At 41.3% G+C, this 25461-nt stretch overlaps 2 protein-coding genes across 2 annotated transcripts in view; both read right to left on the bottom strand.

The window, feature by feature from the left end:
- Positions 1-16574, bottom strand: part of NDNF (neuron derived neurotrophic factor) — a 42445-nt gene extending 25871 nt beyond the window's left edge. The window contains exon 1 of the mRNA XM_032997813.2: positions 16539-16574. The gene's annotated coding sequence lies outside the window, so the exon portion shown is untranslated. The remainder of the gene's footprint in view (positions 1-16538) is intronic.
- Positions 16575-18817: 2243 nt separating this feature from the next.
- The window catches only part of TNIP3 (TNFAIP3 interacting protein 3), a 52064-nt gene continuing 45420 nt past the window's right edge, over positions 18818-25461 (bottom strand). The window contains exon 13 of the mRNA XM_042796876.1: positions 18818-19654. Within this exon, the coding sequence (XP_042652810.1) occupies positions 19623-19654 (32 nt within the window). The 3' untranslated portion in view covers positions 18818-19622. The remainder of the gene's footprint in view (positions 19655-25461) is intronic.

The raw sequence follows: 25461 nt of genomic DNA, 5'->3' as shown, positions 1-25461 counted from the left end.
ATTTCAGGGGAAGCAGGATGACATCCCTGGGATATTATTTACTGAGGTGTGTGAATACCGACTCCTCTGCGTATAGATAACTCTTTTTTTGGATGCTTGCAGTTGCACCTCTATCGCAACTGTAAATCTCCATCACGATTTAAAGTGTAGCATGGAGCGATTCCCAGCCAGAGGAACAGTTAAAACCCTTTCAGAACAAGATTCACCACTCTCAAAATTTACAAGGTACAAAAAAATATTAAACACAGATAGGGAAGGCAGATTTAGGATTTAAAAGCTGAAAATTACATGAATGCCTGGGAGCCAGTTAAATGGAAACCAAACAACAAAAGCCCAAAATATGGAAAATTCTCGTGATTTAAAGGTGATTCCTTTTAAATCCATTTAACTATCACAGGTACTATGCCAGCACGTAGCCAACTGCCATTGAAATGCTACCCCCTGAATCCAGAGACAATTCATGTTTGTACAATCTTTACAGGAACAGGTCCCAGGCACGGCAGCGTATGACACCCAGGGCGAGAAGTCTTTGACTGTAAAATGCTGCTCCTTATGCCCACACGGCAAAACTGAGAAAACTAAGGGGGGAGGAGATCAGCAAACCTCTAAGTTACTTGGCTCTGGGCACTCACCTTTTTCCACTCTCCCAAAGGCTTCCAGGGAACTGAGCTTTACCAGCAAAAATGGACACAAGAATGAATTTCAAGAGCTGCATGCTAAATACTGATGAGAACCAAATTACTCGTTCGCATGCAGTCGCAATCTCCATCTGTAGCTGTGGATCATTTCCTCAGGGGCTGAAACTGTTTTGACTTAAGTGAGCAAATTAATATCCAAAATTTGGAACATCTGTAATTGGTTCACAGAGACGACTGTAAACTGTCTGGGTAAGACTTGCGCTCTTCACTGTCTCACCACGCTGGGAGACCCTTTTAGAACGGATGGATAGGTGCTACCAGAAAACGAGATGTATGTTCTGTATTATGGAGAAAAAGAGGAGGAAATGTTTAATAAGCTATCCAGTGAACAAATCTGAATAATAAATCTTTCAGAAACAAAAATGGAAATGGGCAGTTGGATATTCTAGGAGGAGAGAAAGAGAGATAATTCATCATATAAATAATTCATTGCAAATTTTAGCACCCAGTGCTGCTGTGCATTTGGTATGGAGGACAGACGACACTGTGTGTGCTCGCATGGGTATGTTTAATTGTATGTATATATTATTTTTTTCATCCAATTATGTGGTTCCCATTGTGATGCAGATTTGAAGCTCTGTTATCAGTAACCCATCAATTAACATTTGTTGCTAGGGGAAGAGTATGGTTACTTATTAACCTCAGAAACTGAGATGCTAAACGGGACTTACCAATCAATTATGCCTCATAGGCCACGATGGGTTTTAGTTTTGCAGCATCACACAGCACTCACTCTCTCAGAAGAGGAGTGGGCTGGGCAGCGGGGGCCTCAGGAGGCACCTCGGAAGCATCTGGCTCAGTAGCTGCTGCTGCCTTCCCCGGCGGAGCAACCCCTGAGTGCCCAGGTGGAGCCCGAGCTGCGACAGCGCGCAGGTAGGCAATAAAACCCAAACCATTTGCTGCAAGCAGAGAGAGGATGCTCCTCCTTTCAGCAGGAATGCTGACAGGGTTTCGCTTGCCTGAGGCTGAGCCACAGGGTTTCACCCCAGTAAGAAGAGGTTTTTTTCTTCTGCCCCTTAGGCAGCAGGGGGGTGCTGCTTGAAGCGGAGCGACCTGCGTAGGGGGTGACAGCCTTTCAGGGCTGGGCAGAGCAGGAGCCCGTGAGGACATCTTGAGCCTGTGAGGACCTCTTGAGCCCGTGAGGACATCTTGAGCCCGTGAGGACATCTTGACCCATGAGGACATCTTGAGCCCATGAGGACATCTTGACCCGCGAGGACATCTTGAGCCTGTGAGGACATCTTGACCCGTGAGGACATCTTGAGCCTGTGAGGACATCTTGAGCCCGTGAGGACATCTTGACCCGCGAGGACATCTTGAGCCCATGAGGACATCTTGACCCATGAGGACATCTTGAGCCCGTGAGGACATCTTGAGCCTGTGAGGACATCTTGAGCCCGTGAGGACATCTTGAGCCCATGAGGACATCTTGACCCATGAGGACATCTTGAGCCCATGAGGACATCTTCAGCCTGTGAGGACATCTTGAGCCCGTGAGGACATCTTGAGCCCATGAGGACATCTTGACCTGTGAGGACATCTTGACCCATGAGGACATCTTGAGCCCATGAGGACATCTTGACCCGTGAGGACATCTTGACCCGTGAGGACATCTTGAGCCCATGAGGACATCTTGACCCGTGAGGACATCTTGACCCGTGAGGACATCTTGAGCCCATGAGGACATCTTCCCCGCTTCACAGCCCAGGGCAGGCAAGGAGCAGCACCCAGCATGCTGCCACCAAAAACCCAGAGCACCCTGCACACACGCTGCTGGCTCCCTTCTCCCCTCACTTACGGTTTCTTGTTCTAATAAGAGACATTTTCTTTACTCTATCTTGAGAAAAATCAAAAGCACGTGCAGCAGTTGGTGTGCAGCTTGCGATTTAACTCAGTCTTCCTCCCGCATCGCTTAAAGGCACTGGTGGGAGAAGGACAAAACAAGACACCTCAACAGCAAAGCGTGGTTAATACAATTTCGCGACACCCTGTTATGTGCCCTCTAGGCTTTACCCAGCTGCGGTGTAAACTGACGCGCTGCCACTGACCCCGAGAAATTGCACATTTCAGTTGCCCTTAACTCATTACTTGCCTAGTTTATCCAATTACCTTTTATTTATTAAGCTAAACTTTAAAATCTCTTGGTGTTGACTGTTTTACACCTCCAGTGCATTCTTTTTAATCCTACTGTTTTATGAACTGATTAACAAGAGTTTTTGCTCCAACAGCACAAAAATAAAACACAAATCTAAAATATGATCCAGGTAGCCAGCACTAGCATTTCCCATATCGTCACTGGAAAACACCTGCTGTTAGACACTACTGGAGCACTTGTTTTATTTTGCCATATTTGATATAGTACTATATAAGCAGATTAAAGATGAGTGATTTTACTGTAAAATCCCAAATCTGCATGTGAAAAATAATGACAAGCAGAGCTCTCATGCTCCAAGCATTATTTCTTTATCATAACTTTATTCTACTGAGAAAATAAAAATTATGCTATTTCACAGAATTTAAATAATCTAATCTACTTTCCAGATAAAACTGTTAACAAACCGTTGATTTAATATCAAATGCCCAATAGACCCCTTAAACTCTGATTCAAGATATCTATTCCTCTAATTAAAACGAATTTAATAAAGGAGAATGGTATGATAATTAGATGTATTATGAAACATAGGCTACTTTGATCTAGAACACATACCCTTTAATTCTTGCGACTAGGTGTTCCCACAGACACAGCCCAGACCTAAGTTCTTGTTATATTCTTGTCTTCAAAGAATAAATGTTTTAGACATGTCACTGCAAAGTGTTTGTTCAAGTCACTATTTTCAACCACGGTATCACACACTCACACAATGGAGCAACAAATTCCTTCCTTGGCAAGAATAATCAGCTCTTCAAAAATGGTACTTAAAACTTTCTTCTTTTTTTTCTTTTCTTTTTTTTTTTTTTTTTTTTTTCCCCATTTAACGCATCACGTGCCCTGAACTTCAACTATACATAGACACACATAGACAATTAAGACCTTCTGCTCCTCATAAAACCTCAGTGCAAAAGTAGGAATTGCAATTTTTAGGATCAGTTTGAGGATTCCCAAAGTATCTACCTGTTAAATACAAAAAATAGTAATTTATGTGGCAGAAAACTAGAACCAATTCAAAGAACTGATTTTTGGCTTATCTGATGACAGCTGACTGAGAAGGATTTGCCTTCACACAGGACAGACAAGGGGAGTCTGTAGTGTCCTAATTCCTTCCAGGCCACTGAAAAATCCACAGCATCAACCTCTTCCTCTTCTCCTTTCTCCCTCAAGGTGAAGACCAGCCTTAGATATCCTCAGCTCCCATTTCAAGACTGAGACTTCTTCCCTTCTGGTTAACCAAGGACAAGAATTAAAAATTACAACCTCTACTCAGCAGAAACACCCAAATCACCCTCATGACAGCATTTTTCCCTTTAGACTTTCCCAGAAGATCCCAAGCTGAGTGTAACATGGAGATGCTCAGAATTCTTAGCATTTTTGTACACCTACGGCACATAATGTTGCTGTGTGCAGTAGGCATGGCGCTCTCTTGATAGAATAGCCCCGAATAAGCGCTGACCCATGGCACTGGGTGTATTTAATCAGCAGACACTTTGGTTCCTAGGAAATTGGAGTATGCAATTTACTTAAGAGACACAAAATCCTGAGAAAGAAAGAGCAAAAGGGAAACTGTCAGTCATTGACCAGATGACAGCATTGCTGGGAGAATCTGAAATATATCAGAGCTAAGATTTGATTCTCCATAATTATGAATAAGGACCAATGAGGAAACAAACTGTTAAACTGTCTTCTCTGGTAAACCCTGGGTTTCAACTTTATCCATTTTCAAAGTCTTCACTATGGGCTGTAACAATATAAAAAGAGGTTAAATTAAGCATGAGGCAATGTCTGGCTACTGTAAAACTACAACTAGCCGCCACACAGCACTTAAAGTATACATCCAGCTACGTTAACTCACATATGCTCCTTTTTTCTTATCCAAGTCTATCCAATAGCACCCAGCAATTAGCAGCAATGTTTTGTGTGCTAGCATTCACTTATACAGAGTGGAGGAGAGCTCCAGGCAACAACAGAGCAGGATGGAGAGTTATAAAATGGTTCTTCTAAATGCATTATTGAAGGGAAGCTCATCTTACAAGATTTAGAATAAAAGATCATCTGACTGTTTTTCATCTCACAAACCCAGAAATTCCAGTGTACGAGGCAGTAGGCGTGCTTCGTGTTGTCTGAAACTAGAGTCCAAAAAATGAACACATTATTTGGTTGGTTGGTGGAGCTTAAAATAAATCTGAGAGCAAGTGAGTCAAATTCAGCTTTACATTACCCCCGGGACATCCCCAGTGCCGTCAGGATGGCTATGTTGCATTACAGAGAACAGAGGAGGTGGGTTGCAATGACTTGACTGTCTCATTAGAAGGTGAAATTAGTGATATCTATTCATTTTGCTTTCCCTGAAGAACATGGCTTATTACCACTTTGTGCTGCATGGAGCAGGGACCAAATCTCATCAGTGCTCGTACCACCCATGTTGAAGATAAGCATAATGTCTATAATAGCCAGAATGTCTACATTGCTCTCTGATGTATTAATGTAGTTGTTTGATTACATGAATAACAAACGTGCTTCTAAAAATGTGGTTTTAAAAGCTTTTGAGGTGCAAATCTGAGAGGTGATGTGCATGTCAAACCAGCACAGTCCTGGTGGCAATGTTGTGGAGCTGGACCTCTGAATTCACAGACTCCGTCTCTCAGAAAACTTCACAGACCAGGACATGTTTAATTCTGCTTTCTTTGCCACACTCCAACATTTTATTAGCTGGTTTTTAGGTAACTAAGTTTAAGGTTGAAGACTTTTCCTTCTCAAACCCCAATCGTACCCTTTTTTTCCTCTAAACCATTAAGCAAGTTTTCCAGTGCTTGGATTTTATATAGGTTTAGTAGCTAAGGGGTGCAATTATTATAATTAAATACGGGAAGCATACTAAAGGACAGAAAGTTTTGAGGGAATAAGTAGTAAAACAGTTCTGCAAAGCAAGTCGGCAGCAAGAAAGTAAAAACATCAATGAAAGCTTCAAGCACTTCTATCTGCAAAAATACATTTCCTTTTTCCGCATCTTTAACATCAAATGTTTCCTGTTAAAGGCAAGAGCCTGGGAAGCCAGGCTTTCTCAGTGCAACTCTGTAACGTGAAACAATCCAATAAAAACGAGGTCTATGTCCTATTTCCTCAGCTTCTGCAGCAGCCTGCCGGAGCTTCATCCCTCAAACAAGAGCTCCATCTGGTGGGCTTCCCCAAAACGTCGAAGCATCCAGCCAGCTCTCCCGGGGCCAAATTCAGGTGCCCCAACGACACGTGGGAATTTCAGCCATGACTGACTTCAGGGGATTGATTTTAGTCCTCAGGGTCAAACCCAGAGTTACAAGCCCCTCCAACAAGAACCGACAGGACCAGATGTCCTACATCAGCCCTTTGCCATGGAGTTGGTCTTGCTTTGGTCAACCCTGACTATTCGTTCAAAGGACAGCTAACCAAAAGATCATCCTGCCAGCCTGTTCGGCTCTCGCAGAGAAAAGCTGTAATCACATCTGTGTCAGCAAGAATCTCTGACTTTCTGTGCTCTGAAACTAATCTATGGAGTAGTCTTAAACGCAGTTGGCATTTTCCAATGTCAAGCCTTACAACATCCCTGTGCAACCAGTATCACGGTCTTTACTAATGGAGAAAACAAGACACAGGGAGACTAAAGGCTACATCAGTTTCCTGAAGAGAGGCACGTAACACCCACCAAGACATCTCAGAGGGTCCTATTTGGCCATAGCTGCCCATACTGAAGGATGTAAGCCTCCCACTGCCCAGTGTCGTACCTGCTGATGCTTTGGATACCCAGTGGCAGCTCAGATGGCACTAGATGACGGTCTTTAGACAACAAACTGAGCCAGGTGTGACTTGTTTCTGGTCCCACGGCAAACCAGTGACAGGAACCCTGATCCCTCAGCACTTTCTCCAGCTACTGCACCTGGCTGCATCGATGGGAGACAGCATAGCTCAGGAACAACAAAGGTCCCAACTTTACACTTTAGGATGTTACCATAGTTTTTAAGCTTGTTAAAGATATTTTGCTGAGTCTAAGTAGGACATCTATTTCAAAGATCTAGACTTGCTTCCTGTCTCAAGCGAATAGATAGTAAAGACCAATGCAGAAGATTAAAAGTTAACTATAACAAATTGCATTGGCCAGGAAAGCAAAATTTAAAAACATACAAGAACAATATGATATAAAACACTACTATGCAAAGCTTAAAACCCAACATCTCCTATAACAGCAGAAATTTGTCTCTGACTAAAGAATACAGCATGTGGGGACATGCGTAACTTGTTTGCCTTCAGAAGCCCTCGCTGTGTTGTCTCTGGTAGGAGCCTCCACAAATCGGGCAGGCTAGCAGGATTCACGTGGCTATGTGAACAGCTTGCACATAGCCTCAGATGTGCGTGTGCAGTCAACAAGCCTGACTAGTTTGTTTTTTCATAGTATTCATACATTGTGAGGAGCAAAAGGCACAACAGAGACGCTTTCTATTTACAATTTCCTTGTAGCTAAGCACATCAGAGCTAGTCAAAAGAAGTTATTTGCGACTCTTGATATGCTCAAGGACTGCTTGTTATAAGATGGGCAATTAACAGTAAAATGCAAGAAGAGAACTGAATGTCTGTGTGTGGTCCTCAGGAAAGCCCATGGGAGAGCTTGCCTCGAGACATTAAGAAATCTGTGCAGATGAGCTTACTACCAAAGCTGTAAGGGCCAAGGAGGATTTGACGGGATACATTTATTTAATCTTTCCTCTCATTTTTACACCACCAGCTGGAAGAACACAGGGAGTCAACTAAATCAGAGTCAGAGTGGAAAGAGCACCCCTGAACTAAATGGCTGGAAATACTTTTAGGGTATTACCATTCCAAATGGAATTGTTTGCTTAAAGATAATTATTTTTCTCAGCACCAGCTTTAAGGTTTTTTGTATAAGTCAGTGAAATATTTTCCAACCCCAGCTTCTTCTCCCACTCCTCCACACAGAACCGGCATTTATTGCCTGTAAACACCGTGACTTGCTGTGTCAAAAGGCTCTGAGGAATGTTACTAAGATCAGTCCTTAAAAAACTCTTACACTGAATACAAGAAACATGCAGGCAAAAATTTCACAAGCCCCAAGTTTCTTACTGGAATCTACTTTCTCCTGGGGTCCATGGGTAGCTCTTCCTTTTTACTTCCTCTTTTGTTAATGTTTCTGGGGATAATTAGAATCCAAACTGGTTAAAATAAAGGTCTCTGTGGCAAACACATACCCCTTGGGAGAGGAAAGTGCTCCATCACACTGTAATCAGAGTATTTGTGCAGTGCTAACCAGCTAACACAGGCAGGGAGGGCAAAGTCATGTAATGCCTTTGTGTACAACCAGCAGTTGATGCTACCAGCTGCCCCAAGGACAAGTCCCAAAAAATACAGACATCCCTACCTGGCAATACCCCCAGTGCTGCTGCGAGAACAGGTGTTTCAAGGGTGCAGGGTTGCCTTCTAAGATTTGTGAGTGTTGGCTCAGCAAGGAGAAAGGGAAAGGAAGCAGCATTTTAAAACCAAGCAAAAGCCAAATAGGAAATGTGCAGTTTAGAAGCCTCTCGTTTTCTCCATCACCAGCATATCTTTGAAAGTGGAATAAGATGCAGCACATTTGTTTTCAAATGGTATTTTACTCCTGTTAAGAAAGAAATTAGATGATGGAGAAGTAGGGGGAGGCAGCATTAGCACCAGCTACAGCTTAGCCACAGCAACACGATGCCACTTCAGTAAAGGCCTGGCACTATACAGACAAGGCAGCATCCTCAGGTGCTGCTTAATACATCCCACTTCTCCAGAGAAGACAGCATGGTTTCTCCGTGAAACCATCAAGATGATGATGACCGTGTTCACAGAAATGTCATTGTCAAATCAAGGGAAGACCAGCATCAAAGTACTTCAGCTGCTCTAACTTCAGCCTGGCATCAATAAGAGGATTTCAATTTATTGTCTAGATGAGGTGCCAGGCCATCAACCCATTTATCATGCACTAATTTATAATGTTCTCCTGCTTTATTGATAACATTACAAATTTCCTCTGAATTGGCCTGGATCTGGATTACAAGCATTCTACATTTTACATGCTCATTCCCTCTAGAGGAATTCCCTCCTTCCCAGCGTAAAGTCACATATGAAGTTGCTTGAAGAATTTTATGATCTCCAAAGCAGAGATGAGTCTGTACAGCAGTGACTTTATTTTGATATCCTTATTCAAAGTTCCCACTGATAAAAACAAACAGGTTGGACTCCATCTTCTGAACATGTCCTGTATGTATACGTGATTGTGCACATACATTACTGACATTTTATGTTCTTATTTTACTGTTCTGCTGACATAGAATTTCATCAATGAATGACTACCAAAAATATAAAAGCCTCAGTTCCCTAAATAGAGGAATGCACCAGGCTTAATTTTATACATGATGATACACTATTTTGGTGTGCATTCCCCTTGTGATATATCTTCAGAACACTGACTAAAGATGGAGCTTTCTCTGACTGAAACACTAATCAAACTGGAAACACTGGAAAGCCAACCTATCATGTTTCATGAGTGTAACTTCATGTAACCCTGCCTTGTGTTATATGACCATAATGGAAATAAAAATTGATCACTCTTACCCACCTATTTGCCTTTTATGGCTTTATCGGCCTTCTGAAAGACAGCTGTGCCTATACAAAATGAAGAGTATGAAACAAAATGCCTTTAACAGAAACAATACATATATCAGGAAAACTTCTGTATAGTCTGTAGTATAACCACTCAGGCAGAAGTTGATCATGCAGACTGTAATATCAAGAAAAACATGACACTAACACCATAAATTTCTAAGCGTCCACAGTGCATGATATAAGCATCCCACATTGATTCGTTATGGCCTGCCTCTCTCCCTCCAAAAAATCTCACCAGCTCTGCAACCTGCGGGACCAGGGATGGAGATCAAACAGACAGCATGGCCCCGGGTCGCTGAATCTGGGTCCCCCAGGGACAGGTCTTGCCTCGTTGAGGCCTGGTGTGGATTCTCTGATGTCTAATAAGCACAGATTTCATGCTGAGATTTCCTTGAGCTAAGAGGTTCCTCTGTTTTCTACTTGCTCACCTCTAGGAAGCTAACACCCTTGAGACCTGTTGGTTTTCTAACAAACTTGACTGAAGCTGGGAAATATGACATTTCATAGATGTTACAAGCTCACTGGGAAGGCCTGGCAGACGCATGCACTCTCAGGTACGTGCATGCACGCAGCCAGTACAGCTTCATAAACACTGCTCAGTAGGGAACCAGGCAAAGAGCGTGGACCTGTTCCGCCTGGGTCTCTTCACCTCCATGCAAGGGTAAGGCAGGGTTGTGCCTGTGTTTGGGAACTCGTAAAATCAATCCAACCCCTGAAATGAAGAGTTTGTGCCTTGCACAATGGAAACCAGGTTGGTGAGGAGAGAGAATAACCCGGGGAGCCTTTGAGGAAGCCAATTGTTATACTGTACTTTCTCACTACAAAAGGAAAGGTGTACACATTGCAAGGAGTGTTTTTTCAGGTTTGTAAAAAATTATTTCATTTCAGACAAGTCCAGTCTTCCTCTTGGCTGGAAGCACAGCTCCACTGGAGAGTCACTGACCTTCTCCCTCCTGTTGAAACACCAGACATTGCTGGGCGAAGGAGGCTGAGGAGAGGAGAGGTGCGTGCCGCCCAGCGCCGCTCCAGCAATGCTCACAGAGATGCACCGCGAGCCCTTCTGCAGCCTGCGGGCAGAGAGGAGACGGTGGTTTAGCTCTGGAGGCCCCTCATTCCAAGAGGAAAAACAGAAGGGGAACAACAATATGCTTTTGTGAGCGGGACAGACCATTTTGGAGCCCAATTAAACTGTTTTAGTAAACTCAAAGTACTCATAATAAAAGAGTAAATAAAAACCAATGGAAATGCACTTTTCTCTCACCAGTGTATAAACAGAAAGCCGGCACTGAGAAAGGAAGCATGGTGGCCGGTAGCAGATTCTGCCAACCATGAATACTATGCATCGTTAACACAGTAAAAGCTTCTCAGCCTGGGAAGACTTAAAAGTTAGAGCCTGGTGTAGCTTGAACTCCAGGTTGAAAAGAAATCTTTGGTTTCTCTTAGTACAGTGCTCTCCCATGGGGACACAACATATTGACTCTTGTTATGTGGCCAGGTAAAAAGTTTTAGTAATCCTGCTAGATTTCTTTCATAGAGGAAAGAGCATGTATATTTATATATTTAGCTCTTACACTCAAACCTTCGTAACTGAACACTTATTTTCTGTGTGTATAATATAAATACACAAGTATGCACATGAGCACCAACTGGGATGTGTTCATATGTTCATGAACATCACCACCCGCAGGTGCAGTCGTTAGACCTCCTGGAAGCACCTGAGATATTACATACATTTTTCTATAGAGCAAGGAAAACCCGTGTGGTTTAGCAGAGCCAGAATCAGCCTGGCTCTGTAGAGCCCCACCGGGTGCCTGGGGACGTCAGAGGCAGAAAGTTTGAAGAATTTCAGGGACTAATCTGTAGAAGGTTATGCAGTTACAAATTGTTGGTGGAATTGGGACTCTCTAGTTCCCGACAAGATAAGGTTGCGCATCATTTGTCAAATCAGGCTGTATTTACATCAGTAGATATTGTACATATATTTGTTAGTCAAGCGCGAGTGGTTGTAAAATCTTAACTGTATTATTGTAACTATACTTTGTAATGAATTATCTTTAATAAATTCTTCTATCTATCCCTTATCAGTAGGGTAGAACTAACCAGTCTCACAACGAACTAGATCAAGAGTTAGGCCCCTGGGAAAAGAGTAGGAGTACTGAAAAGAAACTATTGATAGTATGTAGGGATATGGGACTCGGAATCATGATGTGTCATTTATTCTAGTAAAAGGACATAAATTACTGATTTGGACACAGGTAGACAGGCCACATTTACTTAACTTAGAAAAGAAGCATGTATGATTTATATCTGCTTGCTAAATAGCCTGAAGAATTTAATGGAGATTTAGATGCCTGCAACTAAAACGTAGTATTTTTGAGAATGATTGACCAAGATGAATGGCATCTGTTTAGTAGTCATGAAACATCGTGTCAGCGTTATACCCTACATAAATCAAGGTGCAACATCTTTATCATTTTCTTCTCAGATGAAGAAAGGCTTACAGTCTTCGTAAGATTAAGCTGTTCTACAACCAAAATTAAATACTGCTCAAACAATAGTAAAGTTTACATACAGAAGCTAAACAAAATCAGGTTGAATAGGCTGAATGAATCAGAGCAAACAAGAAACTTGTGAGGGATGCTCCTTTCTTTATTAATATCCTCCCCCTCCCTGGTACTATGGAGAGGTTTTTTTGTTTGCCTTTCCCACATCTCTTATCTGTGCTTTCAGGTACAGAGAGCCTCACAACATGCTATAGCTTGAATGTCTGTATTCATCAAAGTGAAAACTTCTATTAATAAGAAGTCAATTATTTGGAAAAATTCCCTGGCGGTACAGCACCACCTTTGTAAATTCACGTCTAATGGGAATATTACTTTCCATAAACCTTGTTTGACTCATAAAATACAAATAGATGGTTTGCTGTGACTCCAAAGCAAAGGACTTCAGAGGAACAAGCATGGAAAGTGGAGCCTGTCACAAGCATCTGTGGAACAGTAGGAAGTTATGGTAAGCTTGTGAATAGTAGCACTGTCTAAGGCTCCCCACGGGTATACTATTAAATTAACAGCACATTCAGATTAATTGCCTTTTTTTTTTTTCCTGAGGATTTTTTTTCTTTTCAGTTGCCCAACAGGTATCTTGTAATGCAGAACTGTGGTTCACAGAGGTCACCCTGTAACACAGTGGGTTTGATTTGGTGGTGAGGTTTTCTGGTTTTGCAGCTTTTTCTTAGCTGTGTTTCAACTTCCCAAGTTACTAATTTATCAGACAGAAATAGAAATGCAGCTAGAGCCCTCTGACCCAACCACACCCAAATCCTCAGGGAAGTCACTATCTCACTATTCATGACTTCTGAAGAGACAACATCACACACACGCTTTGAATTTTAATTGTCACTATTAAGGATTAGGAACAACCCCTGTGAGCAACCATTTTTGCTGGCATTACTGAGCCAGACTCAAGCCTGCTTTTAGTTAACTGTAATGCAATATTCATGCCTCAACCCTGATTTTAGCAAGTTCCCTTCCCTTCTAGAGCAAGTACATCACTAGAGGCTCAAAGTCCCCTGTGTGGTATCCCCCACTCTCACTAACTCTTGACCACTGGGGAATTATAACAGGGAATAAAGTAATCCCTTCCTTGCTACTGCCAATGTAAGAGAATATTGTCATACCAGTTCAGAAGTGATCTGCTTTTCCTCTGTATGGCCATAACGTTCCTTCCTAAAAGAAAGCTGAAAATATAGGGAGATTGACTGCACCTCCAAAGCTGTTTTGGGGTCTGAACAGGTCATTAACACAGAAAGAATTTTATTTGAAATATCCTGCACTTTGGTGTTGATGACTGTGTCTTTCTGGTATCATTGCTAGTCCTTCCATTCAGCACAACTAGGATTGTTTCTCCTGACACTTTATTTCTACAGATTTCATGCAGGGTCATGACTGCAAAGGACAGCCTGCAAATTCAGTATTGCGGAGAAAGAAACAAAAAGAACAGGAATTACAAAAGGACCAGCTCTTAGTTCAATCTTCAGAAAAATGCAGCTCTTTCCCAGCCTTTAGCATAGGAAAATAATCTGGCTGGTGCTTGATGCCTAGACTTAAGTAACAGTTTTAAGTCTCTGCTATATTTAGTCAAAGAGGTAGCTGGTTTTGTGAATAATTTGCAAAGGACTTATGTGTGTGCCAGCTCTACAGGGTAATGCCATCGCCTTAAATGGATTAACTTGGGATTTACATGGCTAAGAGCTGAGATAGAAGATGCCTGAACACAGGAAGGCACAAAATGAAAACTTCCTCTGAGAAAATTAAAATGCCTCTCTGTCTCTTCTCAACTAAACCAAATAATTAAATGAAAGAAACCAACCTGCTGATGAAAATGCTAACAAAGGAGCTTACTCCTCATCAAAGCTGTAACTTCTCTCTTAATCAGGTCATGCAATACAAATACTAGCAGCACATATCCTGCTTTTGCTCCATGAGATTTCCCTTCTCCAAATCCTTTCCCTTGGCTATGGGAAGAGCCCCAGACCCTCCTTGGTCTGATAACTCCCATTAGACCAACAAAGTTGCAACCTACCGTCTCAGCCTTGCAAGATCTTAACTTCTACAGCGATCAACAGATCGTATCAGGAACCGTGCCCCATCACGTACCCTACCTGCCCGCCCACGTTGCCTGCAGCCCCACTCTCACCACCACCAGCCCACTTCACGGTCGGTGGCCAGCGTGGGCCATTTGCTCTCTCATAAGCAGCCCTTGAACAGGAAGCACCTGGGTGTTCCCCATTTACAGGACAGGTGGAAGCAAGGCTGTTGCTGCCGTAAGTGAAAACACAGCATTGGCCAGCATCCTGGCTCCTGGTGGGAAAGTGTTTTATTAATCAAAAAAATACTTTCCACCCTGTGGTGTCTTGCAGACCTTTAAACTTGCATCTGCAAAAATCAGAGAAATTCTTCTGTCATTCTCACAACAAAGTTAAAATACAGAAACCATTTTTAAAACTTGAGGATTTCTTTTTTTTTTTTTTTTTTTTAAGCAAGAGGGAGAACTTCAACCTGATTAGAAATACTCTCTAAGCTCAGCACAGGGCGGTATGGGCAATGCAGAATTTCCAGTTCATTAGGGTAAGGCTGCGTTCCCAGTCTATTATAGGAAGGAAGAATAGGAGGAGCTGCAGTAACTCAGCTTGCTTGACCAAAAGTGGTCATATACCACCAGCTTTTTCTCATGGTATTCTAGACTACAGAAAGGGAAAGGGGGATGAAGACCAGAAAGTATGGGCATCTAATAATCCTACTTTCCCAAAACATGTTGTCATGGAAAGTGAAATGCTGACAGAGCAATGACTGGTAGAAGATTGGGAGTGTAACGTGGAGCTAATGAAGTACGAGTCTTTGGGTGTGGGGAACCGGAGCCAAAGCATACAGGGTGTTTTTCATCCACAGCATTCACTATGCATTTCTAGTTTTGCTATTTATATAATTTGTTTCATCTCAGAAGGAAATATTTTTGTTGATGATTTGTTCCTACTATAATTCCTGAGACTATATTTAACAACATAACGCTTTACATTGCAGAGGATAACACATAAATCCCTCTTACAGGACTGTAGAATGGCATTCTTTGCCAGTGGATCTAGAAAACAAAGCCCTGACCTTCTCCTAGATATTATTAAAAGACAAACTAGTTTGGTATGCTAGAATCTGAAAGGCCACTGCAAGTAAAGAAGGTTTAGAAATCAATCATGCAGAGAAGTTGGGAAGTGGGGTTACGAGAGAGATTTGAAGGAAGACAGAAATGTTTCTCACAGGCAGAAGCTGAAGACTCTGCAATAGCAACATCATCTTATATAGCATGCAAAAGACATGCTCTGGAATGCAAGAGTAAGGATAAAAAAGTGGGAGAGCCTGAGAGAGTGAAATGTTATGTGGGAGATGAATGAGAGATGAAGGTTTATTATTTGGACGAGAAATCTAATACTGATGCAGTAAAAGATAAAGAACTAGTGAATGGATTCAAGGAGGAAAGCAATGTGATCCACGATTTTGCTTGTAATCTATCAAATCAACCTCAGCTGTGATGTCTAGCTTTCCTATTACAGGGTAGTGTAGGTGTGCATTTGGGGCTCCCCACGTGCTTTGCCTACAGCATTATCACGAATCCACTTCCTCTTGTATCCAGAGTTTCTGAGGCAATTCAAACCGCTCCCAGCTTATATCAGAAATTTCAAAGTAAAAATTTTTCCTTCCTAAAACAAATGACATCCTGAGACTAAAGAGGGATGCTATTCAGTGATTTATAAAGACAGACAACTTGCTCATCACCAATTAAATCTTCATATCATGCCACACTTTATGTAGGGTAGAAAGAAGTATCTATAGAAATAGAATGGAATAAGCACTGGCATGGTGGTCACCCATAGCACTTCAGGCCTTCAGAATAAAAGACAATCTTAAAAAAACATACTTTTTTGACAAGGTATAAAGCTTAAAATACCTATACCTGGGAAGTAAAATAGTGGTGAATCAAACCAAAAAAATTCCAAGTCAGCAAAATGCTGGTGTCACATTTGCTAGCTCTACCGAAAAAAAAAAAAAAAAAGAAAGGAAAAAGAAAAAAGGACGGGACAAAAGTTTCCCAAAGTCCCCAAGACTTTTAGGTACCTCATTTGTGTTAATGACTCCATGACTTCAAACGTGCGCCTATTTTAATGTTGGATAATTACTGCTATGTTAATCAAAACATCATTTAGTGAATCCAGCATATTGTGTTGAAAATAATGTAAAGTAATATTGTAGGCAGATAATTTCATGTGACATATGAAGACTTGCTCTCATTCATAGAAATTAAAATTTCTCCACAAGTTTAGTATATAACACTGCAACTGAATAGCAAAAGTTCCATTTAGAAGAAAGTCTACAGAAACCCATGCCAAAACATGCATAAAATATTCTCTAGAATTTGTTATTTAATAAAACTTTGTGTGCCTATTAGATGTCATAACTCACCATTCAAAATCTGTACAGACTTGTGTCAACACGCGTGCTCCCACCAGAAGTAACGAGGCTTTCTAAGGGCTGATCACAACAGATGCCTGGACCCCCCTCAGCATTTTAACACCGTGAAGTAATCAGCTTAATTACAGGTCAGTTCCTTATCACATACCTAAAAATTCATCCCCTTGTAAGCACTTTTAATATGGCAGCTGATTCCTTGTAACACACACACAGGGATATGAGTTAAGCGCTCCTGATACATTGCGCCTGGTGGGCAGACTGGCCAGCATCAATGCAGGACACATTAATCTTTCTGCTAGACAAGTGAAAACATCCCCTTAAACTGCTGAAAAGTTTTGGCAGAAAACTCACTTTATGCTTGGCTTGTTTCCCCAAGTCACCATGATAGCAGAAATCTGGGGGCACAAACCATGACTCATTACTGCTGTTACAGGTCTGGGTATGCAAATAAATGCCTGGTCTGGCATGAAAGGAAAGTTACACTCTGTATGTGAATTGGTCCTCTTGCAATGTGCCTAGTAATTCCAATATTCCCAAACCCTGAGCAGTACCTACAAGAAAAGGAAGGAAAAAAGAAGAGGCCTTTCACAAATGCATTAGCTCTTACTGTGAAATTGGTCCACTCACCACTGATACACAGAAATAACACAGAAAGCTAAATAGAAAGAATCAGATGGAAAATTTGGGAGGTGTTTGGAAAATAAATTCTGTAAGAAAGACTGGAAAATGCCAAAATATTCTTTAAAAGGCCAGAGGAAGAACTGGGAGTGCAGATACTCAGTTTCAGCAAAGCTTGAGGAAGAAAAAATGCCTGAGTACTGTGGTTGATCTTAACTAAAATAACTCACCCCCTCAAACTTGTCTGGGTCGCTGCAGAAAGCGTATCCTTTGGGGGTGTTTGAGTCTGACAATGCTAATTCAAATAGATGACAGGACCTGCATTTGGGAAACATACATCATTATAAGAACATCAAGAGGAAAGTTAACTGTACAGGCATTTTATATGCATTTTAAAATATACAAATTCTCTATCATATAATACAAGGAATACCCCACACTCAGCATGATAAGGATCTGTGTGAGTCAGGGTTTACAGTCTTGTGCCCGAGCCAGGCAAACATTAAAAGTCTGTGACTAAACAAAGGGAAAAAAAAAAAAAAAAAAAAAAAAGAAAGAAAAGATAGCCCTGCAAACTATTTTCTTTCTGTGAATGGCTCATGTTGAATCATCCATTTGGGCCAGCTAATGCTTGCACAAGCTGTCAGATGATGAGTTCAGCGGCACAAATGGAAGGCGCAAACCATCGTGGTTTAGTTGGGAAAAACAGTGGCAACGGATGAAATGGGGGTTTGTTGCCTCCCCTACCAACCACACAGAAGCTTGTCTGTTTTAAGGATTCACGACATCTTTGAGTGTGGGGTGCTCTGCCCACAGCACTGGTCACCTGCTGAGAGCTCGCATTGAATTAGGTTACATTATAATTGGATTTTCCAAAGGCACCGCATTAGCATTTTCCGTGATCTCACCCTTATTCGCCAAATCACTAATCAGGAGTAGTGCAGTTGTTTTCTGGTTAAACTATCTGCTGCTACAGTGTCTATAAGCCAGCTCCAAATTCACGCAGAGATAGAAATTTTTATCTCTCGAACAGACTTAGGACTTTATTCTGTAGTTTATGTTGCAGTTAAACTCTAATTTTCAGTGTTTTGTGAAAAGGCAATTTCTCTCCAGAGGCCATTTCGCTCGGTGCTTTGCTCATGTTCTTGCCGAGTCTGTATTGTAAATTAGGAGTGTCCCTTCTTTGATCAATGTAGGCAAAAGCAGAAAAATCCTTTCCCATGGACCGTTCCCCATTGTGTCCACAATCAAATGCTGAACATGTTTCATCCTGTAAGGTTATTATTTTAATGCACGATCTTTGTATATTGATGGGAATAGAAATACCTGTTCTAAAAGCAGAAATGACACAGGCAGGCTATCTCGTAACTGATGACTGTCTTTGCACAGGCCAAAATGCTGTTTGTGTGGGAACTTAAACTCATTGAGCTATAAGAAAAGCACACAGGACATCTCATGTGGCCTTATGGTATAAAAATCTCAGTTCCTTCTTTCAGGTGGGATCCCAGCAGGTTCGGGTACCTGCCTCTCAACAGCTGCCCTCTTAAAAGCCTGAAAGGAAGAGAAAATCTTGCAAGTAGATTATAAAGTAATGTTTGCTGAACACTCATTCACCACAATTTCTCTGGCAAAATTTCATGGTCTAAATACAATTTCGTTTTAAAAGCCAGGTTTTATTCTCGGCTTAGAGGTTACACAACGATGTTCAGATTCATTACAATAATAATTTGGAAATGTAAAGCCATTTTCACTGAGAAGATAAACCCATTAAGTATTTCTTCTAAAATTCTTCTGATACAAATAAGTACACACAGAAAAAAAACTGTGATTACATTTTTTATATCATTCTGGGACCAAAACAAAAGGAGAGCTGGCCTTGACTCAAAAAGGGGAGTAGGCATCTTCTACCTGGCGTGGCATTGGCAGTACCCTGCTTACAATTACACAAATGTGTTAAACCAGTGAAGCATATTTCCTTTTTATCAAACAACCAAGAAAAGGAGTGCAGAATTCAAGATGGTATATCAACAAATCATTCCCTGGAATCAAATAAAAAAGACTATCATTCTCCAAGAAAAAAATATCACAAGACTCTTGGGCTTATAAGTTCTTGAATCCAAACCAGATGTGACTTGTCTCTGAATCCCCAGCAATAGCTGCATCTTTTCTCATAGGCTTTTTAACAGATTCTCACAGGCAGCACAAACAGCATCTTCAGAACAAAGGGCAATAACGCTTCCCAGCAGAGTTTAACTGGATCCTGAGGATCACTAGCCTGTATGATCTGCTTTTCTATTGTCCTTGCAGGGATTTCACCAGGCATAAATAACACGCACTGAAGAGATAAGGAGCTAGGGGGAGAAAAAAAAACAAAAAAAAACCCAAAAAACCCCAGAATAACGAAGTTGCAAGACTAGCTCGCAGCCTTTGGTCTACACTTCTTCAGGTCATAGGCTGTCAGCGATGGGCTCCCTTCTCCGAGGATGAATCTGCAAAAGTAGATCAATACAAATTATTTTGACATCAAGAAATCAACTTGCTTATGATTAATTTCCCTCTATTTCGTAACACATACACACACACACCCCAGGAGCCAATACTGTACGTCATTATGAGTCTGTAATCAATCCAATACAGCGTGAGTGTGAAGAAGCAAAAGAGGGTAGGGATGGATAACATACAGTGCACTAGAAGTCTCTCTCTCAACTTTAATCTAGTCCTGATTTTTGATACAGAGCAAACAGTAGGGTCTAATAACATAAAGCCCCCATATAAAATCTTTTTAGACCTCTAAAAATAATAGCTGACATCCAGCAGTGCTCATAGGTATACATTAGTGTTAGGTGCACCCAAGAGAGTAGATAAGTATGACAGAGGGAAGAATTAGGTAGTAGTACCTACAGCTAAGTAGGTGTCTGTGGTTCAAAGATGTGTTTGAGAGTAACTCACTCAAGCTAGGAAAACAAAACAAAATTGAAGAACGGAAATATACTATTGCCGGTGTAACACATACTTCCTTCCTGAAGTTTCAAAAGATTCTGGAAATGCTGTAACACATCACTAGTAGCACACACACAAGTGCACACAGTATTTTGCTTACAAGAGAAACATTATGAGTGAAATATTTCCAGCAGGGTTTTGAAATTTCCTAGGAGAATTTCTCTGCAGCTGCTACACAGTAACCCCATCACTCGTTTCCAAACCCACAGCACTGATGATATCCAAATGTATAGGAAAGAAAACTTGATCCAAAAGGTCCACGTTTGTAGCAAGTGGCAATACCGTGAATCATTGATTTTTGGTGACACCTTTTCCTTGCAGGTAGTATCAGAGCTAAAATTCATGTTATTTGTTCACAAAAGCCAGGAAGAGCAACAATTAGCAGACTGGTTCTTTGTGCAAGGTACAGATACTTGTGTGTTCATTTAATTTCATGCAAATAGCCCCCTATAACAGCAAAAATGGTGGAACAAAACTTTTCTAACAAGAAAAGTCCTTCAAAGCTTTACATCAAATGTTGGCATTCATATAACAATATTTTGGAAAAAAAAAAAAAAAAAAAAAGGACCTAGATATTCAAACACCTCAGGCAGCTATACACTGGGGATGCCCTTTAATTATTTTTGTTCCTTCCCAGTGCTGAGTCCCACTGGGACACACTGAGGTCACCCCGCTTATGCCAAGATGCTTTTGGCTCCCAAAATTCTTGCCCAGCTGGTGCAAACCAACAGGTACCACAGCACTGCAGGCACGGTCTACCAGAGGAGAAAAGCAAACATGATATAACATGTGGCTCCCCAAAACACAGAGTGCCTCTCACCTAGGACAGCATTAACCACTCAGAAAACCTTCTGGGTATTTTGCAGTACAAGCAGGCTTCAGAGCCCATCACAGAGTATGCCTACACTTAAAACACATACAACAGGCAAAGGAAAGTGGGCTCCATGTAACAAGGGTAGGTAGCACTTGGCTGCTACTTTAACAAACAAATGGCATGGAATTAATTTTTACATCACTTCCTTAGATGATCAATGAGGAACTAAGGATATTTCCAGTTAACAGACGGATGCATCATCCAGTGACCAGGAAAGAGAGTAATTTAATGAAAACAGCCACCACGTCACCTATTACCAGAAGACCACCACTGACATCCCATTAAATGCCTTGATTCTTCCCTATGCTTCATTCTCAAAGGAAAAAAAAATACCAGTGTGTGTGAAGTCATTTAAAATCTAACAGGCACAGAATGATAAATCTTGATACATTGTTTCATAGAAACAAAATTATCAAATCATCCAGCTGTTTAAATTACATATCCTGTTCCTCTTCACATGAGACTTTTCTGCCTGATACTCTGAAAACCAACATGTTCTGTGATCTTTACCTCAAGTTGACTTTTAAAAGAAATACCTTTCTACGAAAGAAAACTTCCCCTGTTCTGGATTTAGAAATTAAAGGTATGCTAATGGCCTTTTTGTTGCACTGCAGCAGCAGAAATCAAGTTGTATCAGTAAAAATCCTGAAAATAATCACATTTTCATTCCCAGTGGGGATAGCAAGCTGCTAATTAAATCTGTCTTGACTAGTTGGATGCTCTGATAATTTCTGATGTAATGTGTACACTGAGGACAGGCTAATACCAAAAATGTTTAGGGTCTGGGATTTTTTCCAGGAAAATTAAGATGTCAGTTAATTGACTTTTTTTTCTGTCTGTTTTTCATTGAAGATCTCCACAAATCCATTTTTCAGTTTTTCCCCCCTCCCTACAGATGTCATTATTTTCAGTGGAAAACCCCACACTTCCCCTTCCTCTTCTCCCAATTAGCTATAATTATAACAACATTAGCAGCAAAGTAGGTACCTTGAGGGCAAAAATCTGGAAAGCAGCAGAGTGTGCAAGGGAACAAGAGATGATATTATAATGAACGTAAGCGGACACATCATGCTTCTTCGTGTTCTCATCTGGGCATCCTTAGGGCTTTGCAGGTTGATTTCTGCTTTCCCTAGGCGTGCCAAGACAAGGTGGTGACCAGCTGCTCTCACCTCCCCCTCCAGAGCTACCCCTTGAACTCAGAGATAGGGTGAAGGGCTACATTTTGGCTTCTCCTTGTGCCTGGCATAGTTAGATTCAAAATAAAAACGTACAGTTTAGGTCAAAGAAATCTGGTAGTTATTTCTGATGTTCTGAAGGGGTAACTGGGGTTCTTAAATACATGTACCGAGAATCTTTCTGCCAAGAAAACAAATACAGTAAGATTAATTTTGGAAGTGAAAAAGGCAATACATGCCAGCAGTCATGGCATGCAAAAGGGTTCTTGCTCTGAGCAGGCTTTGAGCAATAAACCTCTTTTCCAGAGAATTTTTCATTAAAAAACTGGGTTCAGGGAAAATCTCCAAAAATCAATCTTTTTTTCAACTGTCTCTTCAATTTTGCACAGTTGGATAAGGAAGGAAGTCAACACTGCCTGCCAAATAAAGTGACATTAAGTACACTTGCTGGAAATCTTTCTGCCTTGCTCCTTAAAAAGGGAAAAAAAAAAAAAAAAAAAAAAAAAAAAAAAAAAAAAAACAACAAACAACAAAACAAAAAGAACTCCACAACCAAGAACAAAAAGATCAGAAACCAGATCCAGGAACGCTGAGTGACAGAGCCCAGAGAGACTTAGGAGCTAATGTCCCTCCAAAGGAGCGCTGCTGGTCATAAAAGGCTAAACTGGAAGAATTTAAGTGTAGTTTAGGACCCGGCTTTCTGCACCACAAAGTACCTGGGGAGGGACCAGCCCAGAGGCAGGCAGGAAGAATTTTTCTCTCAGAGAAAATACATTGCCAGTGCAGTGAGACAACATCTCATCTCACCATCTCCTTCCTTAATCTCTACCTGTCTCCCATCACTTACATTTCCCCACTGCCCCTCTCTTTATTGTGACCTTCAAGGAAACATCTTTGCTTTTCTGGAAGCCTGACGGTTTCCCCTAATCCTGCTCTGAAGACAGGCGGTCGCCCTGTGAGGACTACCTGAGGGTCTTTCCCTGGCAGCCTGATCTCCATTGCAGCCCACCTACGGAGCATGGCTGAACACAAAATGTTCCTGTCCGTCTCTTTACCCTGCCTGCTCTCAGCTGGAGTATTTCATGTTTGGGAAGATATGGAGAAGAAATACTTACGTTCACAGACAAGATGAACTCTGGCATGAGTTATCTGAGTTTTTAAACAGTTTAACAGGAGGTGCAACATGAAACTTTCTGGATACAAATGGGAAGAAAATGCTAGTAAAATCAGACCAATAAACCTGGACACAGCCCACACCCTCCTATTTGCAAACTGCCTGTTGAATATTTCTGGATTCAGTTTGGATCCTGGTGGCGGTGTGGAAAACTGAACTCTTGATGAGATTGCAGCATGAAAGAGCAGAAGAGGAACAGGGTTAAACACTCACCTTCCTATGGCCATGCAGACCTACAGATGGCAGGCAACTGCCTCCTGCAGTGCAGCCTGGCAGGAAAGTCACCCCAAACCAGGGGCATGACTTTAGTACTTGTTGCACTGCGAATGCGCAAGGGTGTAGAATACATCAACTCACTAAACCCATCATCAAAGACAGAATTTTTCCCCATCCTTTTTGGAAAATTATATTTTATGTGGTTACTAATTCTTCACTGTCCCATGCAATCCCTGGCAGGTCAAAGTTGTCTCCATGATTACCAATGGAGAGACTGTGGCTTTTAACCTATGAAGCCTGCTAAAAACATTTCTAGGGTCCTAAAGCCAGAAGGGCCTGAGTGTTTCTTGCTAACTTTTAAGTAAACTCCCTAAAGGCAGAGACACATTTTAAAAACAAGTTGAGTGGCTTTATGCAGTCAATGGGATCATCAACTTCTGGTTAAAGAAGGCAACTCAACAATAACTATGGGCAACTGTGGACAAATAAAAAAAAAAAAAATTATAAAGTCATTTAAATCTTGATTAGCGAATCAAAAATATAAAGAAAGGCCAAGTCTTTTCCACAGAATCCCTTCCTGGATGCCAGATGTCTACATAGAGCCAGTAGTTTTTATTTACTTATTTAGGCATATGGAGAAGTAAAGATGTTAAATAAATGTAATCAAACACACATACCAGGCTTGCTAGCTGTGTTTGGTCACCTGCACTCATTCCTACCATCACATTTCCATGCCCTACATGAACCAAGGCAGGGATAAGATACTCGAGCATGCTGTTGTGTCACGCTCTGAACTCTGTGTTCAAGGGCATGCTGACGTGATTTCAAGGCCAAGGACAGGTGTCAAGCCACAGCAGCCAGCCTGTGGCAACTCTGGGAATAACTGTCTCTCTCTCTACAGAGCCTTAAGTACCACAAGGGGCACAAGACCCTTCTCTTCATCCAGATTTTTAAGTGGTACATAGGTACATAGCTGTAAAACAGAGAGGTAGATCACTAAAACCAACTCCTTATGCTCTTTTCAGTAGAATTAAATCCTTAAGTGGTCCCTAGATACTCTAGCTACAAAATACAGATTACTTCAGCAAGAAGCATAAGGTAGGTCTGAGGTGTTGTAGTCAAAGACATCGCTGAACCTCACTTAACTGAGAAAGTTCTTGGGAAAGAGGGAGCTGATGTAGCCCTGATAAAGTAACAAGTGGTGTTCACTACTCCAAACTCTGAACAGACATATAAGGTTTTTGCATAAAGCCATACTTCATAGTTGTAATCTTAGCAACTCCCTTTAGCTTCACTGTCTTCATAAAGCTAAATTGCAAGGATTTCATTTAAATAATTACCATTGTCTTGCTACTGTGGAAAATCTCTTGTACATTCTCATTTTGGAAAGAAAGGCTTAATGGAAAAAATAAAAGTTTTCTGAGGTTGTGGGGTTTTTTTGTTTGTTTGGTTGGGTTTTTTTGTTTTGGTCTGTTTTTTTTGTTTGTTTGGTTGGTTGGTTGGTTTGGGTTTTTTGTTTTGTTTTTTCAGTTGTTTTATTTTTCCTTCTCTTTCTGCCCCCCTATTCCTCTCAGCCTTCCAATATTCTGAAGAAGCTCTTTCCAGGATAATTAGAAAGAGCTCAAATCAAAAAGTGCCAGACACAAACCACCACATTATCGTGAAAGTTGAGTGCTGGAGGCAACATTGCACCTCAGACTTGTGCATAAGTGATCCTCTTCCAACTGCCAAAATATAGATCTGTGGTGAAAATAAGAGACTGGAGTAGAAACTTTGGAAAATAGGATCAAATAGGATTGATAAAATTTCTGTAGCAGATTTTTTTTTACATTTTAAAAATATTTCAGTTATCATCTC

The sequence above is a fragment of the Tyto alba genome, unplaced genomic scaffold, assembly GCF_018691265.1.
Source record: "Tyto alba isolate M040663 unplaced genomic scaffold, T.alba_DEE_v4.0 Super-Scaffold_23, whole genome shotgun sequence".
Lineage (NCBI taxonomy): Eukaryota > Metazoa > Chordata > Aves > Strigiformes > Tytonidae > Tyto > Tyto alba.
This window is presented reverse-complemented; position numbering and strand designations above follow the sequence as displayed.